Source organism: Miniopterus schreibersii, assembly GCF_964146895.1.
Source record: "Miniopterus schreibersii genome assembly, chromosome: 9".
Classification (NCBI taxonomy): Eukaryota; Metazoa; Chordata; class Mammalia; order Chiroptera; family Miniopteridae; genus Miniopterus; species Miniopterus schreibersii.
In genome coordinates, this window is record NC_138118.1 from 83,119,199 (window position 1) to 83,143,097 (window position 23,899).

The window sequence follows — 23,899 nt, forward strand, 5'->3', positions numbered from 1 at the left end:
TCTGGCGCAGAGCGGAGACAGACCCCCCGGCACCACCCAGACCTGCCCGAGCGCGCGCGTGTGCCTGAGGACCCCCGGCGCCCCCTCCTCGGCCCGCCGCTCCGGCAGGAAGCCGTGAGCTGTGCAGAGCCAGACTCATTTTATTTGCCCGCTGCCTGCCCGCCCTCCTGCCCACCCGGAGGTGCCACGCCCGGCAAGGTGGCCAGGAGGCGCCCAGCGCCTGGAAACACCACTCACCTGCGCCCGCGCCCGCGCCAGCCCCGCCGGGCGGAGTCTGCAGGGATCCCGCTCCGCGGCGCCTTCCCCGAGGCAAGCTGGACTTCGTGGGTGGGTCCTACAGTATCTCGCATTTATTTGCTCTATGACTACAGAAGAGGCATCTCAAAGTATACAAAAGGGAACTCAGTTCCTCCAGGGGTCCACCCTGTTCACACCTAAGCCGAAATAACTTAACATCACTGAGGAGGCAGATCAGAGAAACAACTGCATTTTCTCATTGACAGTCCTGTACATGTACCTGCCAGGGGGCAGCTGGAGACCTGCGGCAGCATCAGACACGAGCAAAGGGACCCTGACCGCCGGCACACAGCCTCGTAAGAAAGTACACTGGGGCGCGTCAGGGACGATACTGCATATTGGCATCTGGCTCACAGGGACCGCCGTCCCACCAACGGCAGGCGGGCTTCTGCTGTGCACCGTCCGTCTCTGCGAAGCCTGCTTTCGGTTCATGGTAAAGTAAAACGTCACACGCGGAGGCCGGTGAGAGGTACGTGGGTTTCGAGGGGAGCGTCCTTCGTTATTGCTGCACCGTGAGGAGCGAGGGGGGAGGGAGGCACCGGCCGCCCCACAGGCTAACAGGTCTGTTCCATCCCACTTGGGTTTTGGCAACAAGATAAGAGAATGAGAGTAACATTGTAATCAAAGGAGAACAGAAACAGGAGAGCACAAAACAAAACAAAACAACACAGGCGCGCCCTCGCTCCGCGCCTGGGGAGCGCTGTTTCCCGGCAAACGTTCTGAGACTTCGTGACGCAGCTGCGTCTGCACTGGACGGGAACACGCCGGTGTCGCTGGACGGGGCTGGGGCAGGCCTTGGGTGGTAAAGCGGTGACAGTGCAATTCTTAGGGACTCTCCAGCGAGGACAGGCCCCGGCTCTAAGGTACACATGACAGAAGGGACCTGGGCTGGGAGCAGGTGCCGGGCTTTCTGCACCCAGGGGAGTTGGTGACCGGAGGGCCGGGGAGGCCGAAGGGCGAATTCTCCTCCTGCTCAGCAGCTGGACATGCTGCCTGCAACCCTCCTGCCTCTGACATTTATTTAAAACGCACCGAGAGCGCGCGAAACCCAGGCACCCCTCCGTGCACAGAGCCCCCAAGACACACCCGCACACCACCCAACGACAGACACCACGGAGGGAAGAGGCGTGAGGCATGGGACGCCCTCAACAGCTCTTGGTACAGACTGTGGCCACCTGGTGAACATAATTTAGCTACTGTGTTGCCCTTACAGAAAACCTTATTTAAATACAATGTTTCAAAGGAAAATGCTGTTACAATGTAAAACCCCAGCAAGAGGTGTGGAAACAGACAGTGGCACTGGCTGTGAAAGGCGGTGAGAGGGAGGGGGAAACATTTCAGAAAAGAGCTCCTGCCATCGCTATGTACAGCCCTGGGTTCAACCCGCGGACTCGCGGGCCGGCCGGGAAACGGCGGCGGAGTGGCCAGCACGCCGGGGACCTAAGGAGCCTCTCGCCCCGGACTACGGTCGCTGGGCTTGGGCGTCTCTTTCTCTGCAACGGGTGTTGACTTAGAGCCGTCCGTCGCCAGCTCTTTGGCTCCCCTGCCCAGGGTCTCGGTGTGCCACCGTCTGGATGAGGACAGTTGTGTTTATCGCCAGTCTCAAAACGCCACACTCCTCTGTACGCAAGGCGTCCCCTGGCTGCTTTGTGGGCTCCGTCCCTCCACCACCACTCAGATGCGCACGGGAGGGTATGTTTCTGAAGGGGGCTATTTCAGTTATAAAATTTATAATGACTCCTGGGGCTCGAGAGTGAGGCTCCAGGACGCTGCCCGGGAAAGTCCCCCAGTGCCCTTCTCTCTGGAAAGCTTCCAGGCCTTCAGGGGCGGGGTTCTCCGCCAGGGGTGACCTGCCCCTGAGGGTACACTGGGCAGTGTCGGGGGAGATTTTTAGTTGTGGACTGTGAGTACTGGCGAGTGACTAGGGATGCTGCTAAATATCCTACAATGCACAGGAGAACCCCCGACAAGGCCCCGCCGGGCCAGGGGCCGCCTCCAGGGCTCACCTGGAGCACCCACCTGCGCGGCCACACCCCGGGGCTTGGAAAGCACGCCTGGTGTGTGCCTGCCGGGCTTAGCACTGGCACCAGCCAGCCTTCCCAGGTTTTGGCCCGGCTTTTACAAAATACCCTCCGAAAATGACATTGTTTGGGGGAGGGGGCTTCCAGGAACCACGGGTGAGGAATTTCAGCTGGCAGTCCCCCCAACACGGCAGTCTCGGGGCTCCCCAGGTAACCCTGTCTCTGACAGTAACAACCTTGTTTTCCTAAAGCAAAGCAAATCCCAACCAACTTAAAAAAAACAGGGGACAGAACAGAAAACCATCCAGAAATGAAAGCACAGCGGGCCCGTCCAGTCCACGCCGCGGCACCGGGAGGCGGCTGGGCGCCGCTCCTCGCGGGTCCCCGGCCTCGGGGGGCTTAGCTCATGTGGAAACGGTGCTCCCCCCGCGTGATGTGCGACGAGAACTCGTACCTGTCCTGGCTGTGGTAGCCGCACATGTTGCACTCGAAGGGGTCGCGGAAGCCGTGGCAGCCCATGTGGATGGTGTACATGACGTGGTCCAGGAACAGCACGCGGCAGTGTTCACACTTGTACACCTTGATGGGCTCCCCGCTCGTGCCCACCACGCGGAAGGCGTCCTGGGGGCTGTCAGAGGCGGCTCGCAGCACCTCGTAGGCCGCGTGCTCCTCCTTGATGGAGAGCCCGTTGCGGGCGTGGGCGCCGATGTGGTTGGTCAGGTAGATGAGGCCTCCCCGGTGCTCCTCCGTGTTGCTCTCCGTGTCCGTGGAGTCTTGGCAGCTGTTGCTCGGGGACGCCTCCCTCTCGGAGGACAGCGACTTGGCCTTGGACAGCAGCAGCAGGTTCTCCACGGCGCTGTCCTGGGCCGAGTGGTTGGCCCTCCCGGGGCCGTCCCCGTGGGCCTTGTGCAGCGGGTACAGCGGGCTGATGACCGGGACCACCTCGGAGCTGCCTGGGGGTGTCTGCACCAGCGGGCGCAGGGACTCGGCCCCCAGGTAGCTGATGGCGTTGTTGATGGCCTGGTCCATCACGTGGCTCTGCATCATCTCGCTTTCCTTCTCGTAGCCGGTGCCACTGTCGTAGGGCAGGTCCGACAGGCACTTGTCACCTGCGGGAGGCAGGCGACAGTCAGGGAGGCGGGGTTAGCCCTGTGTGGGGCAGCAACAGCCCAAACCTTCACCAAGGGGCACCCAGTTTCGGGGGGTCCGCAGGCTGCAGTGCAAACACCCCCAGCCCAGCCCAGCGGCCGGCCCAGGCAGGGTCGGCATTTAAAGAAATCCTGCTGGACACACAAGTAATGACTCAGTGGAACAGGGAATGTGCCTCTCGGTTTAAAAGCACAGATTTAAACAGACTAAAGCAAGGGCTGGGTCCTTTCTCTGTATAACTTCATATATAATTAAACATGGTTATATTTCAGCTTCACACTGAAAGGATGTATGTTCAATACGTAATTTATAATTTATCATGAATTTGTCTAATTAAAATACATAATCTTGCGACTATTCACACGAATCTGCAATGTATTTATTTAAAACAGTATTATATCATGTATTTTAAATCCAGAGCTTTAACATTCTGCAAGAAATTTAATCAGAGTGCCTGAGAACGGTGCGTTCTGGGTGATAGGACAGCGGCCCCCCCCCCCCCCCCGCACTGCCAGATGGGCTCCGACTCGGCTTAAAGACGACGCTCAGGCTTCGCGGCTGCGGCCCACACCCCTCGCCTGGAGCCCCGCCGCCTTTCCACCCTCGGCGGCCCCCGGGCCCTGCCCCACAGAGGTGGGGGAAGCGGGCGGCAAACCGAGCCACGGGGGAGGCTGTGATGTCCACCTGTTCTTTCAAAAAGGACTGAGGCCTGGCCGGCGCTGCTCAGCGGTTAGAGCGTCAGCCTGAGCACCGAAGGTCTCAGGTTCGATTCCCAGCCAAGGGCACGTACCTGGGCTACAAGTTCAATCCCCGCCCTGGTCAGGGCATGTAGGAGGCAGCCAGTTCATGTGTCTCTCTCACGGTGATGTTTCTCTCCCCCCCCCTTCCACTCTCTCTAAAAAAATCAATGGAAAAAATATCCTGGGGTGAGTATTAACAACAACAACAATAATAAACTGACTGACCCAGAGAGGCCCCGGGAGTTGCTGCCCAGGATGGGCCCGCAAGCCCCCGTGGCCCACGGACACCCGTGATCTGAGCTCGCGGTTTGCAGGAAGCTCGCTTCCTGTGAAAGCTAAAACCCGAGTCTAGCTTTGGCTTCTTGTGATTAGCTTTTGAGCGAACATTTTCATACAGAAACAAAACACATTTCCTCGAAGATACGCCTTCTCGATATACGGGCTGTGAACTCAGTACGAAACCTCCACTTCAGGGCAAAGCGATCGATCGCTGTTGCCGGTCATCGTCAGCTACGGATGAGCTCTGCTCGCCCTGGCTCGTTCCTACGTCAAAGCCCACGAGGCCGCCCCGGGCGTGTGGGACACATTCACAGCTCCCCTCTCACTCTGTTCCTTTCCCTCCTTCAGCACATCTTCACTGAACATCTACTGAGGCCCAGACAGTGGGGACACAGAGCCGAGCAAGTAAGAACGGGCCCTTCCCCAGCAGCACAGAACAGGCAGGGTGCTGACCCCAGAGCCAGACCTCACAGGGCTTCCCTCGTCCTCTGAGAAGAAAGAAGGCTGGCTGGACAGGGTCACCCAGGCTCCAGGCAGAGGACGGGACAGGGCCACCCAGGCTCCAGGCAGAGGACGGGACAGGGTCACCCAGGCTCCAGGCAGAGGACGGGACAGGGTCACCCAGGCTCCAGGCAGAGGACGGGTCAGCCAGGCGAGGGCCCTTGTGTCCCACAGCGAGAGCAGGAGGTGAAATGGGTCAGACGTAGCCTGGAGCTTCCAGGGGCTGAGGGAAGGTGGTAGGGCCTGAGCCCTGGGTGCAGGGCGGGTGGGGAGAGCACTGGAGGGTGGGCAGAGCTGGGCCCTCAAGAGGCTTTGTCCAAAGGACAAATGAAGCCACTGGAGGGCCTGAAGGGAGAAGCCCTTCTCCAGTCCACAGGGGAAGACCAGACTGGGAGGGACAAAGGGAAGGGCATCAGCCCCAGGCTCCCCCAGGAGTCCCGGTCATGGCTGATGGTGGCCGGTGGGGCAGGGGCAGGGGAGGGGGAGGCTCCCCACACCTCCCACCCGACCCCTGACATCAAGGTCTCCTGCTAGACTCCAGCAACGGAAGCATAAGCTACCCATGAACTACCCCACAGATTGTACTTATTAATAATTCTTTTTTTAAAAAAACCTGTGACCATTGCCCAGCTGGTGTGGCTCAGTGGTTGAGCGTCGACCCATGAACCAGGAGGTCCCAGTTCGATTCCCGGTCAGGGCACAGGCCCGGGTTGTGGGCTCGATGCCCAGCAGGGGGCCTGCGGGACGCAGCTCTCTCATTGATGTCTCTCTCTCTCTCCCTCTCCTTTCCTCTCTAAAATCAATAAAAACACATTTAAAAAAAAATCTTTGACCATTGATACTGGCCTAGGAAGAGGCCCCATCGCTCTACCCATATATTGCTCTTTAGGTCTCATTTGTCGCTTTGTAATGGGTGTTTATCATGTAACAGCCCGGCTTCCCTTCATTCTAACCTACTGGTGGTCAGGGTGGCACGTTTCCTGATAACGTACCATGTGGTCCTCAGATCACAGGAAGAAAACTTGTTGGTGGCCCGTCACCCCCTCCACAGACACTGACCAGAGGGAACGTGAATGTGAAGCGGGTGAGGGGCCCAGAGGTGCTGCTTCTCTCCGAAGGTCAACAGGACTGACTGGGCCGCAGAAGGAAACCACAGTGTTTTTCTGGGTGTGTTGAGAAGCTAAAGGTCTTGTTACACTAACCCCAGGACAGAATTTAGCTGTTCTGGCTCACACCCCGGTCTGTCCCTCCACCAGCTCTGTCGACGAGAGAAGGGAGCGTGACTGTGGACAACTCTCATAAATATAAAAGTGCTTGTAGCCCCACCCAAAATGATGCTTTCCCACCTAACGACCCTGTTCCTCCCCAAGGTCATGGTTCTGAGGTTTCCAAGCAACCACTGAAATCTGTTCCTTTTTTTTTTTTTTTAAATATATCTTTATTGGTTTCAGAGAGAGGAAGGGAGAGGGAGAGAGAGAGAAACATCAATGATGAGAGTGAGTCATTGATCGGCTGCCTCCTGCACGCCCCCTGCTGGGCATCGAGCCCACAACCCGGGCATGTGCCCTGACCGGGAATTGAACCCCGATCGCCTGGATCCTAGGTCGACACTCAACCGCTGAGCCACGCCTGGCCGGGCGAAATCTGTTATTCTCAAAGCTTGGTATCAACAACAAATAGATGAGGGGGGGAAAACACACATATATCAGATTCCCGTGGCATATTGAAACAGCCACAGGATCTCTCTTTCCTAACATTCCACAGAGTGAGAAGAAAAACCCCCCACAAAATTCACTTAGGCAACCGGGCAAAGAAAGGCACATATCCTAATGAAATACGTATTTGAAAAAGTCAAAGAACAAGAAAAGAAAATTCTGGAATGAGATACATGGCAAAGCTCACCTCCAAAAACCTTAAGTACGAATCAACACAATCCTCAGCATTTGCCCTAAAACCCTCATATCAGTAGAAAGTTAATGCAACAGGTATTTTTTCCATTTCTGATAAAAAACAGTTGAAACCTCCACTAGTGAGAACCAGGTGACACTGGATGAGTGGCCCTGAGGTTGGTTCACTGTAGTGAAGTCTTCCTCTCTGCACTGAGGGGCACACAGCCCTGGGGATGGGGACCCCCCCCCCCGCAACCAGGCTCAGTGACAACAAATTTAGGGCATTTAACCCAATCTCCAAACAAGAGGGGGAGAGCCAGCCAAGAGGTAGTCTTCTAACAAACACTACGCTCTGCCTCACCTAACTCACCCACCCCATCCTTGGCATTCTTTCAAGATTTAGAAACGTTGATAGCTCTCACAAAAAAAAAAAAAAAAATCTCAGATACAGTGGGAAGGATGTCAAAACACCAGTCAATCTGTATCAGCCCAAGAAGAACAAGCGAGATGAAAAGCAACACCGTGGTTACTGTGAAAATATTTTCTAGCAGCACAGAGGGAGAAAGGAAGTAACTCAAACCACTGAGCCACCCCGGAGAGGAGCTCAGTTCAAAGAAGGGAGGAAATGCTCGTAATGGCTCTGAGACACGGACGCAATAATAAAAAGAAAGGTACCGTAAGGAGGCATGTTGAAACAACAGAAAGATGAAAACGGAGGCTGCAGATCTCAGGAAACAAAATATCCAAACAGTGTTGTTACAGGACTGATACATGGATCAGAGGCAGCAAGTAATGAAACAGAAGCTACAAAAAATGGGATGGTCGACACAGAGGAAAAACACAAGATAGTAACATTGAATAAATGTGAAAAATAAAGGTGAAATGCTAACAGATGTGGAAGACAAATTACCCAACATAGGACAACTGGCATCCCTGAATCGAGACAACAGATGGAACAATGATGCATTTATATAAGAGAGAATTTCCCAGAAATAAAGAAGAAAATAAAAGGGAGTCCCCATATTAAAATGTCGGGAAATTTTTATTCAGAATGCAAAACTCCAAGTCACACCCTAATGTGGGTATTTAACTTTAAGGTTAAAAAAAGAACTCTTTGGGCATTTAGGGAGAAAGTGAAATCTCACCATCGTCATCATGACAAGATCTGAGAAGTTCTCAGAGGGACAAAACGGGTGACCCGACACCACTCGCTCAGCCAAGTAGGCAGCAAGCAGCTGTCTCAAACACAAACAACTGTGGACATAGAACGCCAATCGGACCTTCTCGAAAAAAGTCATGTGAGCGTAAAAGTCCAATCAATTAAGAGATGATTAATGTTAACAGAAACAGTGACACCTGAAGCTAATACAATAGTGAATTTCAGCTGTGTGGAATACTACGCAGCTGTAAAAAGGAAGGAGCCCTTGCCCTTTGGGACAGCATGGGGGGACCTGGAGAGCATTACGCTGAGCGAAATAAGCAGTCAGAGAAAGACAAGTGTCTCATAATCTCACTCATATGTGGAATCTAATGAACAAAATAGACTGAGGAACAAAGTAGATCCAGAGACATGGAAGCATGGGACAGACTGAGGGACCTCAGAGGGAAGGCGGGGGGGGGGGGGGGGGGGGAGAGATTAACCTAAGAACTTATGTGCATATAGCATAACCCAGGGACACAGACAATAGTGTGGTGAAGGCCTGGGGGGCGGGGGGGAGGGGGTCAATGGGGAAAAAAGGGAACATCTGTAATACTTTCAAACAATAAAGATAAATTAAAAGAAAAAAATTTAAAAAATGAAATAGTTATAAAAGAACTGGGTCTGAGCCTTTAATCTATTTAAATACAGAGTTAATAATAAATAGCTGAACTGTTCTCATAGTTCTGATTCCGGAACAGAGTGTGAAATAATGAAGCTGGACAGTGGACATATAAAAACATAACTGGACGCTGGGAAGTGGGAGGATGTCCCTCTTTTTCAAAGTAGTGAGTCAGTAGATAGTGACGGAAGTGACATAAATGAATAAAGAGTGATGTAAAGGTTCTAATGTTTTTTATAATATACCTTTTTAATCTTGGAGACAGCCTTTACAAACATATTTTCATGAGAAAATATTTATGAAGGTGAGCCAGTTTGGTTCCTGTCCTCCTCTTACATTTAAGACACGTGTAAATGGTGCTTTCATTAGACGTAGCATCTCGCACGCGACAGGCTCCTCACGGTGTCATTTACACCTGTGTCAGTCCCCCTACCCCCCCCCCTCCCATTCACAGACAAGGCGCAGAAATGAAAGGGTATTTAGAATGAATCTCAGCTGCTCTTAATATTGCTAATTTCTGAATGTTGGGTTTTGTGGTGATTTTTAAAACTATGTTTTTATTGACTTCAGGGAGAGAGAGAAACATCAGTGATGAGAGTCACTGACCGGCTGCCTCCTGCACGCCCCCTGCTAGGGATCGAGCCCGCAACCTGGGCACGTGCCCTGACCAGGAACCGAACCGGTGACCAGTTGGTACACAGGGTGACGCTCCAACCGACGGAGTCGCCTGGCCAGGGCTCAAGGCTTTTCTTTTCTTTTTTAAACATGGAAGCTTCTCAATCTCGAGGCCACACCTAAGCTGTGGTCTCACCGAGGTGGCTGCAGCAGTTTCACCGAGAGGCTCATTTGGTTAGAAGCCTCCGAAAGCTCAAGGAGGCCCATGTGCACCCACTAAGCCCTCGGCAGGGACCCGAAGGAGGAAGTCCCCCCGGCTTCCCAAGGTCAGTGACCCTTAGCAGTTGTCCGACCCCTGGCTGCACCTCCTTGCAGCGTCTCCCTGGCCACCGGCAGCCACTGTTCCTACTGCGCCCGGAGTGAGCCCCACACTCTCCCCTCAACCTGGGAGGCTTGAGCCCCACCGCCAACGGCTCCTGGTGCCAGAGCTCCACCCGCTCCGCTCAGGAAGTACAAGGGCTCCCTCGGCCCAGCCTGAGGCTCACATGTGTGGGCAACTCCCCCACGTGTCCCCAGCCCATGGTTTGCAAAAGCGTCTTTAACTTCCTTCCCCCACCTCTCCCTACCCCCAGCCTGTGACAAACCTCCATTTAAAACCTGATCAAAAGGAAGCCTATTTTATGTGCAACAGGGAGGGAGGCTAGAGCCCCAAGCACGCGGCCTCTGCTGTGTGTCCCCCTTCCTGCTGTCCCATCTGTCCTGTGGGACAGCAGGCACCTCTGGGACCAGCTTCATTAACCAGGAACCCCCCCCCTCTCTGCCAACACACATTTCCCAGGCTCCCCGAAGGCCTTGAAAATCTGCAGATTAAAAGTGAGACTCGATGTTCTCCAGAGCCTGGCTCAGTCATTTCTGTTAGCAGCACCCACTGCACTGGAGTCACCCTGACTCTCAGTTTCTGTCACCGAGTCCCTGAGCTGACCCCAATGCTCCCCTCTCTCCAGCCTCTCTCCTCCACAGCCTCCCCTCCTATGCCAGCCCCGCACCCTCCCTCTCCCTTTCCAACCAACTTTCCACAGGGCGGTCTCCATTTGCCAGGATGGGGCTCCAATCAGCATAGGCCGGTGCTTTGTTCTGCCTGCTGAATTAGGATATTTTCTTGCCTTGGCATTCAAGGCCTCACCCCGAGGCCAGAGCACAGTGACAACTTCATTCTTATTGCTTCCCTGAGGGACGTGAGGGACCCAGATCACGCTGGGTCCTCAACAGTATCCCGCCTGTCCCCACTCCCGTCCCCACACCAGCATCACCTCTCTTTATTTTTATCTGCCTGCTGAGAACCCTCTCCCATTCTTCCTCTATCAGGAATGGACTCGACCTGATTCTTCCATCAAGGTCACTGTCACCTTCAGAAGCCTGTACTGGTCTTTTTTCCCAGACATGACCCTCCCCCACGGCCCTCTGTCTGGAGGTGACCCTCGGCCATGATCCTGTGATAATAGTTGACCTTAATATTGACAGTTGCTAAATATTCTCACATCCTTCGTGTTACTTTCTGTTCATAAAACCCTGTGAGATATACAAAGAATAAACCCAAGGCTGGGGGGGGGTGTTGAACAATCTCACCGAGGGGACAGTGTTCACGTGTGGCTGTGACTGACACCCAGGTGGCCCTGGGCCCGGAGCACCTGCACTCTCACACCTGCCTCCACCCTCTTTTCTGCCCGTCAGTGTCCGGCCTGGGCGGCGGCTACTGGTGCACCTGTCTGCCACCTACACCGGACAGCAAGCTCCTGCAGGACAGGTGCCTCCTCTGCCCTCTCCCTCAAAGCCCTGTCACAGGCAGAGATCCACCTGTGAACACAACAATCGTGGCTGGGTCCCTCTACCCTGGGCTCCTCTCCTGGGCCAAGTGCTATGTCATTCTGCCCATCAACCCTTCAAAGCAGCCCGTGTGGGGAGCAGCGTGGGCTCCGAGTGAAAATGGCCAAGTCAAGCTCAGGCAGGGGGTGCCCGGGCTGTGCCTGAGCCTCCGGCTGAGCCGGGCCCGCTCTCTGACCCCGTGCGCACTGATCCACCCCCCTGGTGCCCACCGAGTGTCCACAGGCAGATCCCAGCAAGCGCCCGGACACCCCAACATCACGTCTAGGACAAAGTACTCAGAGAAAATTTGTCCTATTATGAAGCCTACTGGAAAATTTCCCAAGGCATTTAAGACATGCTAAGCTTGCCAATTTCTGCTTTCTAAAAAATGAGACACTTTTTCTCTCTCCTACCCTCCGCTAGTGACCACCTGAGTCTAAAATACCCACAGAGTTGTGTGTTTTTTTAAGAGACAGCAAACGTTTAACTCTTACCAACAAATTTCTGAGGCATAGAGCTCTTACGTTTGGCGACGTTACTTGCGAGCCTGTCCAGCACCAGGGCTCTCTCGGCTCCTGCCTTGCACAGGTCTTCTGCCATCTCCCCGTGGTTCGTCTCTTCTTTAATGACTAAAGCCAAAGACATCAGAGAGGCCAGCTTAGAAATGCTTACGGGGAATGGTCCAGGCCTGTCCTGCGTTACCCCGACGTGTGTAAGCTGGGCCCTCAGCAGAGATTGTTCCCAATCTTCCTGGCAACCTGCCCGGTGACCGCACTGCTCAGAGCCGCCTGCTGAACACACCTGTGGGCTCCACATTGTCCCCCAAGACCGAGGACCGAATGTCGCCGCTATTAACATAACGCGGACTGTGATTCATTGTGTCCCTTTGACAAATCCTCTTAACTTTTCAAATACTCCCTGATCCCCTAACTCGGTCAGTCCTGACACTGGGCATCTGAGAACCGAAGGACTGTCAGAGCCAGAAATGACCGGAGGGTCCGACTCCCTCCTGGGCGCAGGGAACTGAGTGAGAAGCAGAGGAAATGCTCGAAATGCTCCTGCAAACCCTGGCAGCGGGAGAGAACCAGCCCTCCTGAGCCCTGCGCACGCAGATGAAAGCAAAGCCCGCACCCGGGGCTGCGGGAGAGTCAGGAGCCCTGGGGGAGCTGCTGCCGGACGGAGGGGGTGCTTCCCCCTCATCTGTGTTCTCCTCACATCGTCTCTTCCTTCCCGCCACTGAAGATGCAACACTGTATCCTGCATGGCCTGCTCTATATTCTAGTTTTATACGGTTGGATTTTTGGAAATACAGCTCTTCCACCTCCCTGCAGTTCATCCTCATGTGCACGGAGCTGAAAATGTCAATGGACCATATAGCTAATCAATAGCTAATCAATTCTTCCCACACAGTTTCTAACCAGTCCCTTTAACCCCCAGAGGATGTATCGCAAGGTCTTTGCAAAGTGTATCCATTTCTCTCCGTGTCACGGCTACATTTTAACACAGCACGAGACAGAACTCTTCTTTCACAAAATAGCCAATTCCCTCACTGATTTTCTCCAGAGACACTTTCCAGTACATGGTTTCCAGATTCCAGTAAGATTTCCAAGCCCGTCTGCTGTGAACCCACGCCCGGGTCTGGGAGACCCAGGCGCGGTGTCCAGCCCTGTCCCCCCGCCTCCCCCACCCCGTCCTCCTTGCCGCAGGGTGGCTGGGTAGCTTTCCTCCTCGTGTCCTGCACGCCACCCGCTGAGGTTATTTCTAGTTATTTTATGCCTTCGCTGCATCATTATGAATGCCACTTTGAAAAAGTATTTCTCAAATTGGTTAATATCACTGGTAGATGGAATTCTGAACATCAGAAATGTGTTTCTTATTCAATGGGCAACATAACACCCTGATGTCTTTGAGGGATGCGCATGAAACCATCAAGTTCAACACTGCTGGTCGAACTTGGACCTGGGGCGCTAACAGGCCCCCTTAGGTGTCCGTCCCTCCCTGAGGGCAGGCACGGTGCCACCAGGGGGTTCCCCCCTGCCCGGCTGCGGGCTCCTGAGCGCCTCACCCTCGGGGTCCTCAGAGTGAGGGGCATTCGGCCCCCAGTTCCCGGTCACCGGCTGCTCTGCCCTTCACTCTATTTCCCACCAAGGGTCTGCAACGCAGTCTGCGCACCTGAGCCTCCAGCGGGACTTACGTGCTCCGTGCAGACATGAGGTGGTTACTGCAGGTGATCAAAATGCTTTCTATTCAAAGATGCTGCAGTCATAAAAATTAATATTTTCTACATCCTATAAGCTGGGTTCTGTTTGTACTTAATCCAAAAGAATGGCCCCAGCGAAGGGGGTTGGGAGAGGGAAGAGTCTGCTGTGGGTGGGGGTGGGTCTCGGGCTCGTGGGAAAGAGAGGAGATGACGGAGACACAGCGAAGCCAAGCGACCAGGCGTCCCCCGCCCAGCCCAGCCCTCTGCCTGCCCTCCCAGCCCGGGCGCCGTCTTGGGGGCCTTTCGTTAAAGCCTCTGCAGCTTCCCGAGATCCCTCAACCGGCACTAACCCCCCCGAGAGCCTTCCTAGCGCCTGAGGACGTCCCGAGGTTCCCCAAACAACCGAAGCGCCGGAGGTTAGAGGCGAACGTTTTAGGACTGAATTGCTTCTGACCATAAGGTTATTGACATCGCAACGGACAAGCACTCAGCCTCAGGTGGCCGTCCTTCACGGCCTAACCCTGCGTGTCCAGGGACGTGTGTGACACGCGTGCACACTCCACGCCCGCACGCCCCCCCCCCTCGTGCCTCGCCCCGCGCTGTGGGCCAGGCGGGAAGCATCGCTCCCACTGAAGAGACGAGCTCAGGGTCACATTCAATAAAAGATTCAGGGTTGGAAGTGGGACCCAGGCCCCGGGGATGGGCCCCGCTCGTCCCCGCGAGGAAGCTGTCCCCCGCTGTGGCTTCACGCGCGTTTCCATGGTAATGAGGACAGTAGAGAAAACCGGCGGCTCTGTGTGTGCCTCGCTTGTCTTCTCTAGTCCGTGTGTAGACTTTTAAAGGGAGACTCGCATTATGGTACTTAATAGGGCTTCGTGTAGTGGAGAATGGGTCCTCGGTGGGCACCGGCTGTGTGGGTAAATGGCCATTTAAACACTAATCAGCAGCACTTATCTCTAAGCCCCGTTAATTTATTTTTTATGGAAAAATACAACACCTGAGTGTTTACATTTTAAAGGAGCACAAGCCACCTTCTCACCCCTGGTCCCCCACCTTGGGCCTGGCCGCACATCGGCATCTGTTACACTCTTCTTCTTATTGTGTTTAACACCTAGTCTCCCGCTTCCGCGGGCCCTCAGCACCTTTCTGCTGCGGAAACACGCCTGAGCCTCTGCGGGACGCTAAACGATCATCTCAGGGACTGTCCCCATTTCCCAGGCGAGAGGCGCGGGCACAGAGAAAGCAGCCTCCCCGGGTGGAGGGACGGTGGGCGGGGAGACGGCGCCAGGCCCACCCGTGCCCTCTCCCTGCCCAGACAGGTGACCTTCACCCTCGCCTGACCTTCTCTCCCGCTCTCGCCCGCCTTAACGACCTGAGTGTCCTTGAATGTTCTAGTGCCACTGAACTGTACCCTGAAAAATGGGTCAGGTCCTGAGCTTTCTCTTGTAAAAAATAAAAGACAATCGAATAAAATTTAGAATTTAAAAAATGACCCGTCCCCTGGTGGGTTCCCTTCACGAGCCGTTCACTGGAGCCCGACAGCTGAATGTGGCGTCCTCAATGCTCAGCTACTCGCTGGACTGCTCGCCTTGGTGCAGCGACTGTTTTCCCAGGGGTCGTGCTAATAAGCCGTGTTTCAAAAGCAAGAGGGCGCCTTCGCTGATCTATTCCTAACGTCCCCTGCCTTCCTAAGTGAGGAAAGCGCCTGCGAGGACACCGCCGTCCCTGAGCGAGTCCCGCCGCCTGGGCCACCCTCCCCTCCATTCTCCACTTTGAAGGATCTGCGGGGGGGTCAGGCGCCCCCGAGAACAGACCAGCGGGAAGCACCGCGCTCAGGAGGAAAAGGCCGCCGCTCCCCGAGTCCGGCTAAATCAGGCTCGCGCTCTCGCACCCATGACCACAGCCAGCCTGGAAGCGCTTATTGGATACACGTCATGAAAGCAGCTTTTCAACAAGATTTCACGTCCTGTGCTGGTTACGAGGCACGAAGGACCCATCAGCCCTGCCCGGTGTGGCTCGGTGGTTAGTGCCGGCCCTCGGGCTGAAGGGTCCTGCGTGCGAGTCCCGGTCAGGGCTCGCTCCTCCGCTGCAAGCTCGGTCCCCGGCCCAGGTCAGGGCGCATGCGGGAGGCAGCCCGTCCGTGTGTCTCCCTCGCACTGATGTTTCTCTCTCAGTCTCCCTCCCTCCCTCCCTTCCACTCTCTCGAAAAAAATCAATGGAAAAAATATCCTTGGGTAAGAATTCCCAAAAATACAAAACAAATAACACAAAAAAGGAGCAACCAATACTCCAGGTTAAAATAATTTACAAAAGACAAAAAAAACAAAAACAACCTCAAAATGTCAAGGGTCACTAATATCTTAGAAACGTCCCCAGATTTCAGGAGGGAGGGGCTTTAAGGTCATGCTCCCTCCGGTGGGATAGGAGTGGGCTCCTAGCGGAACTGTGGGGTGTCAGTGGCCAGAGGCTCCCCTGGGCCCTGGCGGGGGGCGGCCCCCCCGGGCCGGGGCAGGCCTGGCTCCCGCATGCTGTGGCGCTTACCTGGGTACAGCGTGCCTGGAAGGCCCATGGTTTGCAAGTAGTTGTGGCAACGCTCTTTATGTTCCTCTAAAGAGCTTCGCTGTTTATAGCTTCGGCCACAATATCCACATTTGTGAGGTTTACCAACTGCGGGAGACAGAATTGAGTTCGAGACCCCCGTTAAACTCCGGCCTTACGGGAAGGGGGGATGCATGCAATACAGTCATTACCAAAGAGCCAAAAACTCTGCTCCTGAGAGCTCAAAGCGTCAGGGACTGGTCAGAGCTGCTAACTTTAACGATGGTAACGCCGAGGGGTTTTCTCGATTCCCCAAGAAGCCCTGCGAGTTCTGTTCCATGTCAATCCGTCCACTCCACCGACCACCGATCTCTCCTGCTAAAATCACTGACATCCATCCTTTAACTGGCGGGAACACACCTCCAAGGAGTAACAATGAGGACAGGTCCCCTGGGCAGAGGCGGGAGGAAGGTGGCCTGCTGGCTGAGTGATCTACAGATTCACCTCCTCAGTTGGACTCTGGTCCCCATCTGCACCGGGGCCGGATCTAATGCAACCAAAGTAAATTCCTTTCCAGGGTATAAACTGGATAATTTGAGGTCTCTAAGAAAGCATAAAGATCAGTATCTTTAGCCCGGACGACGTGGCTCAGAGCATGAGCATCGACCTAGGATTCAGGAGATCGAGGTTCGATTCCTGGTCAGGGCACATGCCCGGGTTGTGGGCTCGATCCCCAGCCAGGGGCGTGTGGGAGGCAGCCAATCAATGACTCTCATCATTGATGTTTCTCTCTCTCTCCCTCTCCCTTCCTCTCTCTGAAACCAATAAAAACACATAGAAAAAAATCAATATCTTTAATGAAAGGAGCATTTATTTTCCAAAATGCATTCTCTTGCTCTAACTTAGACAAGTTATTTTTTTCTCCCAAAGAGCCACAGGACGGCGTGGGCTCCAGAGGGGCGTGTTCTCTGCCTGCGCGCTCAATATGGGGGCCGCCGGCCATCTGAGGCTCCTGAGCATCTGAGGTTGACTAGTGTCACAAGAACTGAAGTTTTCATTTTGTTTAGCTTTAATTGATTAAAATTAAAATGTAAATACCACATATGGCTGGTGGCCAATTCTATACAGTGAGTTTAGTGCTTCCTAAATTTTATTGGGTATTATTGTAGGAAATGAAACTAGGATTCACATCATGCCTAAGTTTCCAGACTTTAATACCCAGCATTTTAAGAGATGAAACGGACAAAGTTTCTTCAATTGCTTCTTAAAGAATCCACATTTCCTTCTAAGGTCAGAATAGTCTTCTCCTTCCTTCTCGTAATGTTAGATTTCACTTACTTGAAAGTATTATGTAAAAGTCAATACCACCTAACTAGGAATGTTGGGTGAAATGGGTCAAGCAAAGCTTGTATTGGTTAAGTCTCTTCCTTAGGTGGATGGAATCTATGGTTAAAGGAAACAGAGACAAAAAACAAAATCGGAGCCCTGGAACATTCCACACAGGAAGAAAGCGTCTTCATTTGTAGAAGGTGTTGTTTCCCTACCAACGCTGAAATATACGATGTTGCCTAAAACATAGTTTTACGGAATATAGATAACCCTGCAAGGTCCTTTCCTGAAAAAGCCGTAACTTCTTAGCAAATTCCTGTATCTAGGGCACGGTGTCTGAAGGTCCATTTTTCTGAGTATGTGACTGATTTGGACTCTGGAACCTAAGAAAGACATTTACTATGACAACAGAGCTAAGGCAGGTCTTGAAGGGTAGCCCAACATTCTTCAGGAAAGAAAGTCCGGCTAAACTTCCAAAGAAAGCGGTAAAGAAGGAATGGGTCCCTCCCCTGCCTGCCCGACTACCTGAGCCCCTCTGGTTGTCAGCGAGGGGCAATTCTACAGTGACCTCACCACAGAGGGGTTGGTCTCTGGAGCCGCAGGCCACCGGCAGTTGCTGGGAAAGCTGGGAGCCGGATTGCGTTTTTGGCAGAATGGAGGAGCGGCCATTTCCCAATGAACAGAATGGGGCCACCTTTGAGTTTGCAGACACAGGCTGAAGTCTTCATGTATTTCTAGTGAAATCATCTTGTAGAACCTGAATCATTTCTTCCAAGAGCTGTGTATTAGCGGCACCTTCCTTTACCCATCAGAGTCATTAGGTGCTTCCTCAAGACAAGATTGTTGACTTGCTCATCGGTGGAACCACAATAGGAGTAACCTGTCCAAAACCTGCCTCTGTCACAGAGAATTACTCAAGAACTTAGAGCAGGACACAGCCAGGCCTCCAAGGAAGCAAACAGGCATGGAGCCAGAGTCATCTAAAATACTGAGTCAGGTGTTCCTAACGTCACAGCAGGAAAGGAAAGAGAGCAGTTTCATCCTAAGCTTTCAGGACTGATGAATATGCAGGAGAGATTCCTCCTGCAAATCAGCATAATCCGGGGATGACCATGAGCTGAGGACAGGCCCACGTGGGAAGCTATGCTCCCTACAACCCCGTGCTGGATTGCTGTCACCCATGCTGATGTCTGCTTGACACCTTATAAATGACATCTGCCAAGTTTCTCTGTCCTTCATCACCTGGGAGGCACTGCACACAGGCTGCATAATCGTCACATCTGAAGCCTGCATGGAACCTGCTTGTCACTTAGTCCCCGCAAACCTTCACCTCCACCTGACACATGCCTCTCATTACAGATGCATGGAAACATTTAAAAATGCCCACTGTCACACTGTCACCATCCCACTTTGGAGAGGCCCCTGTTCTCCCTGTCACCTGCAGCAACACCCTCCCCAGCCTTCAGCCATCCCCATCCCAGATGGGTGGGGGTGGCCTTGGCCCCACTGTCACTGGGGCTGATCTGTCCCCTCAAGGGGAGGAGCAACTCCCTGGCTTTGTGTGGCTCTTTTCTTGGAAGATTTTAAGACTCTCCCCCCAATAGTCACAAGTTAATAATGAAGAGTGTTTTGGGAGCCTCCTCCATGTTGAGAACCAGGAAGGAGGTCAGGATAGAGAGGAGACGGCCTGGCTGAGCACTAGGGTACCAGGACCTGGCTCCCCCTTGCTCCTGGATGAACTCCACAGGTTCCACTCACAGGAGAATGACAAGTTTCCACCACACTTGCTAACATGCACCCTGCACCCCTTTCTGGGGTCACTTACAGAACTGTGTATCCAGGTGGAACATCTCTGAAGGTGAACCTCAGAAACGCATCTTTCTGCTGGGACTCAAGCCCTTTTCTACTGGAGTCTCCCCTGATGCCCCCCACCCTGGAGACCAACCCTCTTCTCCTCGTGCTCCCCCCCACCCCGTGTCACAGCACTGGGAACACGCTGGTGCTTTGCTACTTTGTACCTGTATCCTCCACTGTGAAAGGGGGTCCTTGGGGTGCTCAGTACATGGGTGACAAAGAAATGGACACAAAAATGGACACAGAATCCCTACACTAACTAGGCTGGTAACATTTGGGAAGGAGGTGGCTTGAGCCCAGGAAAACCTTCCCAAGGACCCAGCACCCCTGCTTTGTGGGAAGGCACCTCTGATGGGTGCTGCCCTAGGGATGTCAGGAAGGAGCTGGTCTGAAGCTTCTGTCTCCCAGTACCCTGCTCGAGAGGAGTCCTTGAAACATCATGGTTTTGATGGACAGCTCCAGGAGGGCAGGGGTGAGGGCCTGTCACCTCCTGTCCCCAGAGCCTTCCTAGGGCTCAGGCACACCATCCAGGCCCCACACTGTCCTCCTCTGACCTGTAAGATTATGGGGCCACCCGATAATGAAAAATAGCAAGAAATACTCCTTAGGAGGCAGAAGATCTGATCTGATCTAAACTTGTGCTTCACGGTGGGGAGAGCTGAGGACTTGGCGCTTCCTGGTCACTGTGACCCAGCTGGCCCTCCGATTACCTAGGATGTGTTTACTGAAATCTGGTAACCGGCCTCTCAAGTGAGACATGACCAGCTCCTGGTGTGAGAGCTACACTCGGGCCCAGGGGGGGCAGCATGGCTTCAGGTGACAGGTGTCCGCCCAATCAGGACAGGTCCGGGTGAGGTGTCATCTATCACCTGTGCAATGACGCTACTGAAATCCTGAAACCCTCTGTGTAGCCCAGGAACATGTGCGGCTCAACAAGGAATACAAAGGCATATATTTGGGAGCTTTGTGGGCATTAGCAGGACCCCCAATGAAAGCAGAGCTGGGAACTCCTTTAAAGAGACCCACTTACCTGACAAAAGTGGATGAGGGGCCTTTTCTGAAACACTTTCCCTAAGGTGGGACTCCCTGTGAGATTTCCCCACCCACTGCCTCTGGCTCATGGAGAGATCACAGGATGGCGGGGACACTGATGCCACCACTGTGACCAGGGTGGCCAGTGCCCGCCGGAGGGCTGCACCTGGGGACTCGGGCACCCCGCGGGGAGGGCTCCCTCGCCCACACACAGCTCGGGCGGTCTCTGGATCCCGGATCCCGGGGCCCCAGCCTCGCCCGGAGGACCTACCGGAATGCGTCCGCAGGTGGCCGGTGAGCGCGTCCCTCCGGCGGCAGGCGTAGTTGCAGAGGTGGCATTTGAAGGGCTTCTCCCCCGAGTGCAGCTTGATGTGTCTGAGCAGGTTGCCCTTCTGGGTGAAGGAGGCCCCGCACTGGTTGCACTGGAAGGGACGCTCACCTGGAGGGAGACAGGGGTGGTGAGCGAGACCCCGGCCGGGACGAGAGCGGGACACGGACAAGAAAGTTGTCTCCCGCAGGTTGGCGACTCCCACCGGCTGCAGGTCTGATAGAACACACGGCTTTCAGACGAAACCTGCCAGGCTCCTCAACGCTTCACTGGTTGGGTCAATTTGATCTGAAAATCTAATTTTTTCTCCCTAAATCAGAGCGGCACATCACAATGCAAATTCAGACTCATTTAAATAAAGTGACTGCAACGCTCTGTGATGAGGAGCCAGTCTTCCTGATCAGCAGTTTTGGAATAAACCAATATCCAATTTTGCGTGTTGTGGCATTTGGTGGGGCTTTTTTTTTTAATGTGGCTTTTTTCAAAAGGGTCTTTAAAATACGCCACTGGAGCAGCAAATAAAAAGGAAACTCATTAAAAATGCATTTCAGGATCACGAGTTCATTTCAGCGTTACATTCTTATATTCAAATGAAAGGCAGTTCATTATAACAGTTATAATAACTTCTTTTCATTTACATCTCCCCGTATTTCCCTTTCAATTTCTTCTCCATTACCTGTCTGTCCCCACGCGGGCAGATCAGGGAAGAGACAGACAGAGAGCGCGTGAGGGGACAGGCGGAGGAGAAACGCCGAGCAAAGCGAGGAGGGAAGACTCGCGAGGAAACTCCGCGGCGTGCAAAGCGTCCCGCGTCCCCCCGTGTCCCGCCGGCGCCTGGCGCGGCATCCTGCACGCATCCCCAAACCTTCCTGCTCCGGTGGGCGAACGTCCGCGGACGACGGGCGATGTTTTCACGGCACACACAGGGTGTCCCCCGGAAATGCACACGCACCGTGACAGCCGGCGGCTCCGTTTGGAGAATGGGATGTATTTTAATAAACGCGGCCTTTATAACTGTTCAGAGCGTGTGTACATTTTCTTGGGGGGGACACCCTGATTCTAAGGTGTGGGTTAGTTGTCCCTAGGATCTCTCTCCTGGGCGGCGCCGAGGGGCTGGCGGCCAAGGACCCGCTGGGCCTCGTGTGGGGCAGAGCTCGTGCCCATAGTCTGGACCCAGCCGGGGGACGAATGGGCCCGTGGAAACTACGCCGTGGCGCAGTCACGGGTCTTGGATCTAAGCGGGTGAACGTGCCGTTTAACGCTCACGGTCCAGAGCGAGGCATTGGTTTCGTTCAGGGAAACACTACCTCTCTCAAAAACAGTGCTTTTTTTAAAAAGAAGACTCGCTCTGTGTGACCACCGTGCCCGGCGCTGAGCTACCATAAAATGCGCTTCTTAGGAACGATTTCTTTTTCTTAGGAAAATAGAACCTGCGAAAACGCACATTTAACGACCTTCCCAGCTGATCCTCATGGCTTTGCAAACAAAACGTCACTTATCCAAAGTGACGGCGTAGAAGGGAGCAGGCTCTCTGGTTCAGCAACACCTACAGCCGTTTAAGTGAAAGGGCCGCGTGGGCACCGCGGCTGCACCCGTCACCCTTTTCATTTTTAAGGAGGCAGGAGGGAGGCGCTGCTATAAAAATGGAAGTGAATTCACAAGGATATTCGGCTACAGGCCGCCTGGGGGGACCCTGATACTAACTGGCATACAGTCAGCATTTGCCCAAATCCGTCCGGACTGGACCCGGCCGAGTGGAGAAGGGGGTCAAGCCGAGCAGGGGGAGCCCAGGGTAGACCACCTGTAGCTGCCCAAGAGGAGAGTCAACGGCTGGTGGCCAGGCCGCCCGGAGGAGCACCGACAGACAGAGACCAGCCCTCTGTTAGGGACCCCCGGGCCCTGTGTGCCGCGGGCAAGCTCTCCTGGACACCTGCCTCTCTCCGATGGCCTGTGCTAGCCTGACCATGTGACACGGGTCCGGGAAGCTGGGGGGCAGCATTCCCTGGGGTGACAACAGGGAGGCGGGCTCACGGCCACTTCCCCTCACAGGCGTCAGCGCGGAAGGGGCCAGGCCCTGGAGTTGGGCTCAAGACAGGGACTGCGAATCTGTGGGCTCCCCTGCTGTCCAAGGTCCCCCACTCGCCTCCTGCAGGGCCCAGGCTTGCTGATTACAGCTGGGTGAAGTCAGGCTTCTCCGAGGTGGCGTTTCCTTATTGAACTGGGAAGAAGACTTTACTATCCTTAATTCAAAATTGAGTTTAAATCCCAGTGACTCTACCAGGGCAGCCAGTCTGTGCGCCTGTGTCCTTGGTCAGGGGCAGGGGCAGGGGCAGATCCTGGCCTCTTGGGGACATTAGCTAGCTTGGTTGCACCTAGGCTCCCAGAGGAAGGGCTCCCCGAAATGTCCCACCTACAGTCTGCTCCTCAACTGCCGTCCACCCACGCTCAGGGTCCCGCCCAGCACCCAGGCCTCCGCTGCACTGACCCAGCTCTGCATTTTCACAGGATGCCCGAGCGACTCCTATGGTCTCCAGGTTGGAGAAGCAGGACTCTGGGAAGGTGTAAACTTGGGGAATTCAGGTGGGGCTGGTGGTCAGCAAAACGGCCTTTTCTAGCATGTTCGACTCAGACCCCAGGAGCGTGGGAGCCTTCCCAGCCTGTCCGGTTAGTCACACCTACGATGCCAATGTCCTTCCGCCTCTACGTGGACCCTCCCGTTCAGGCCAGTGGAAACCATTATGGAGACAGTCCACGAGTTCCCTGTTTTTTGTTTTTTTTTAAAGGCAAGGCAGGGACCATAAAGCGGCTGCTAGTATGTCCCATTCCCGGAATTCCTCGCTCTGTGTGGGTGGCACTTGGCCCTTAGCTGCCACCCCGGGGGAGAGGTGGGCAGCAAGCAGGCCCTGCTGCCTTGCGTCTCCATCCTTGGCAGGCTTCCTTAGATGCAATTACTGTTTTATCGGGGCAGGAGCCGTTATATTTTGGCCATTCGGTGCCAGGATTTGATGCGTGTATCAGCTATTTATCTAAGAGAATGTGCACCGTAGGGTCAGGCCTCACGCAAGTCAGCAGGGGAGTAGCTCCTCTGTGAGGGGCCTCCTGCATCGGGGACGTGTCTCCGAGTGTCCATCACATGGTGGCCACCTTCACCTTCACCTCCCTCTCGTTACAGCGGACGGGGGGGCGGGGCTGACAACTGTCCCGCGGGTGTCGCCCACGCCCGGGAGTGATGGGCCTGTCGCTGGGTAATTTCAGGAGCAAGGGGCCCGCCGGGAAAAGCAAAGTTTGCTCAATTTTAGAAAATGAATTTGTACAGAAAATGAATGTACTGAAAAAAAGAAAACATTTTCCCAGAGGAACTGCACACGGGAGACATCGTTTCAGAAACTGCCCTGAACTCTTAGGGGAAGACTGACTGCGTGTTGCTGGAATTCCATCTCCGGG

The 23,899-nt window shown here is 54.3% G+C and overlaps 1 protein-coding gene across 9 annotated transcripts in view; it reads right to left on the reverse strand.

Annotated features, from left to right (window-relative positions):
• Positions 1-333: 333 nt before the first annotated feature.
• The window catches only part of IKZF1 (IKAROS family zinc finger 1), a 74,121-nt gene continuing 50,555 nt past the window's right edge, over positions 334-23,899 (reverse strand). For 3 of the 9 annotated variants that reach the window (XM_081146741.1, XM_081146737.1, XM_081146738.1), the window contains 4 exons: positions 20,399-20,566; positions 15,916-16,041; positions 11,669-11,803; positions 334-3,427 (listed from right to left, as the gene is read on the reverse strand). In XM_081146741.1, coding sequence (XP_081002867.1) covers positions 2,718-3,427; positions 11,669-11,803; positions 15,916-16,041; positions 20,399-20,566 — 1,139 coding nt within the window. In that variant the 3' untranslated portion in view covers positions 334-2,717. The remainder of the gene's footprint in view (positions 3,428-11,668; positions 11,804-15,915; positions 16,042-20,398; positions 20,567-23,899) is intronic. The other 6 variants (XM_081146743.1, XM_081146739.1, XM_081146744.1 and 3 more) reach the window with 3 other exon arrangements.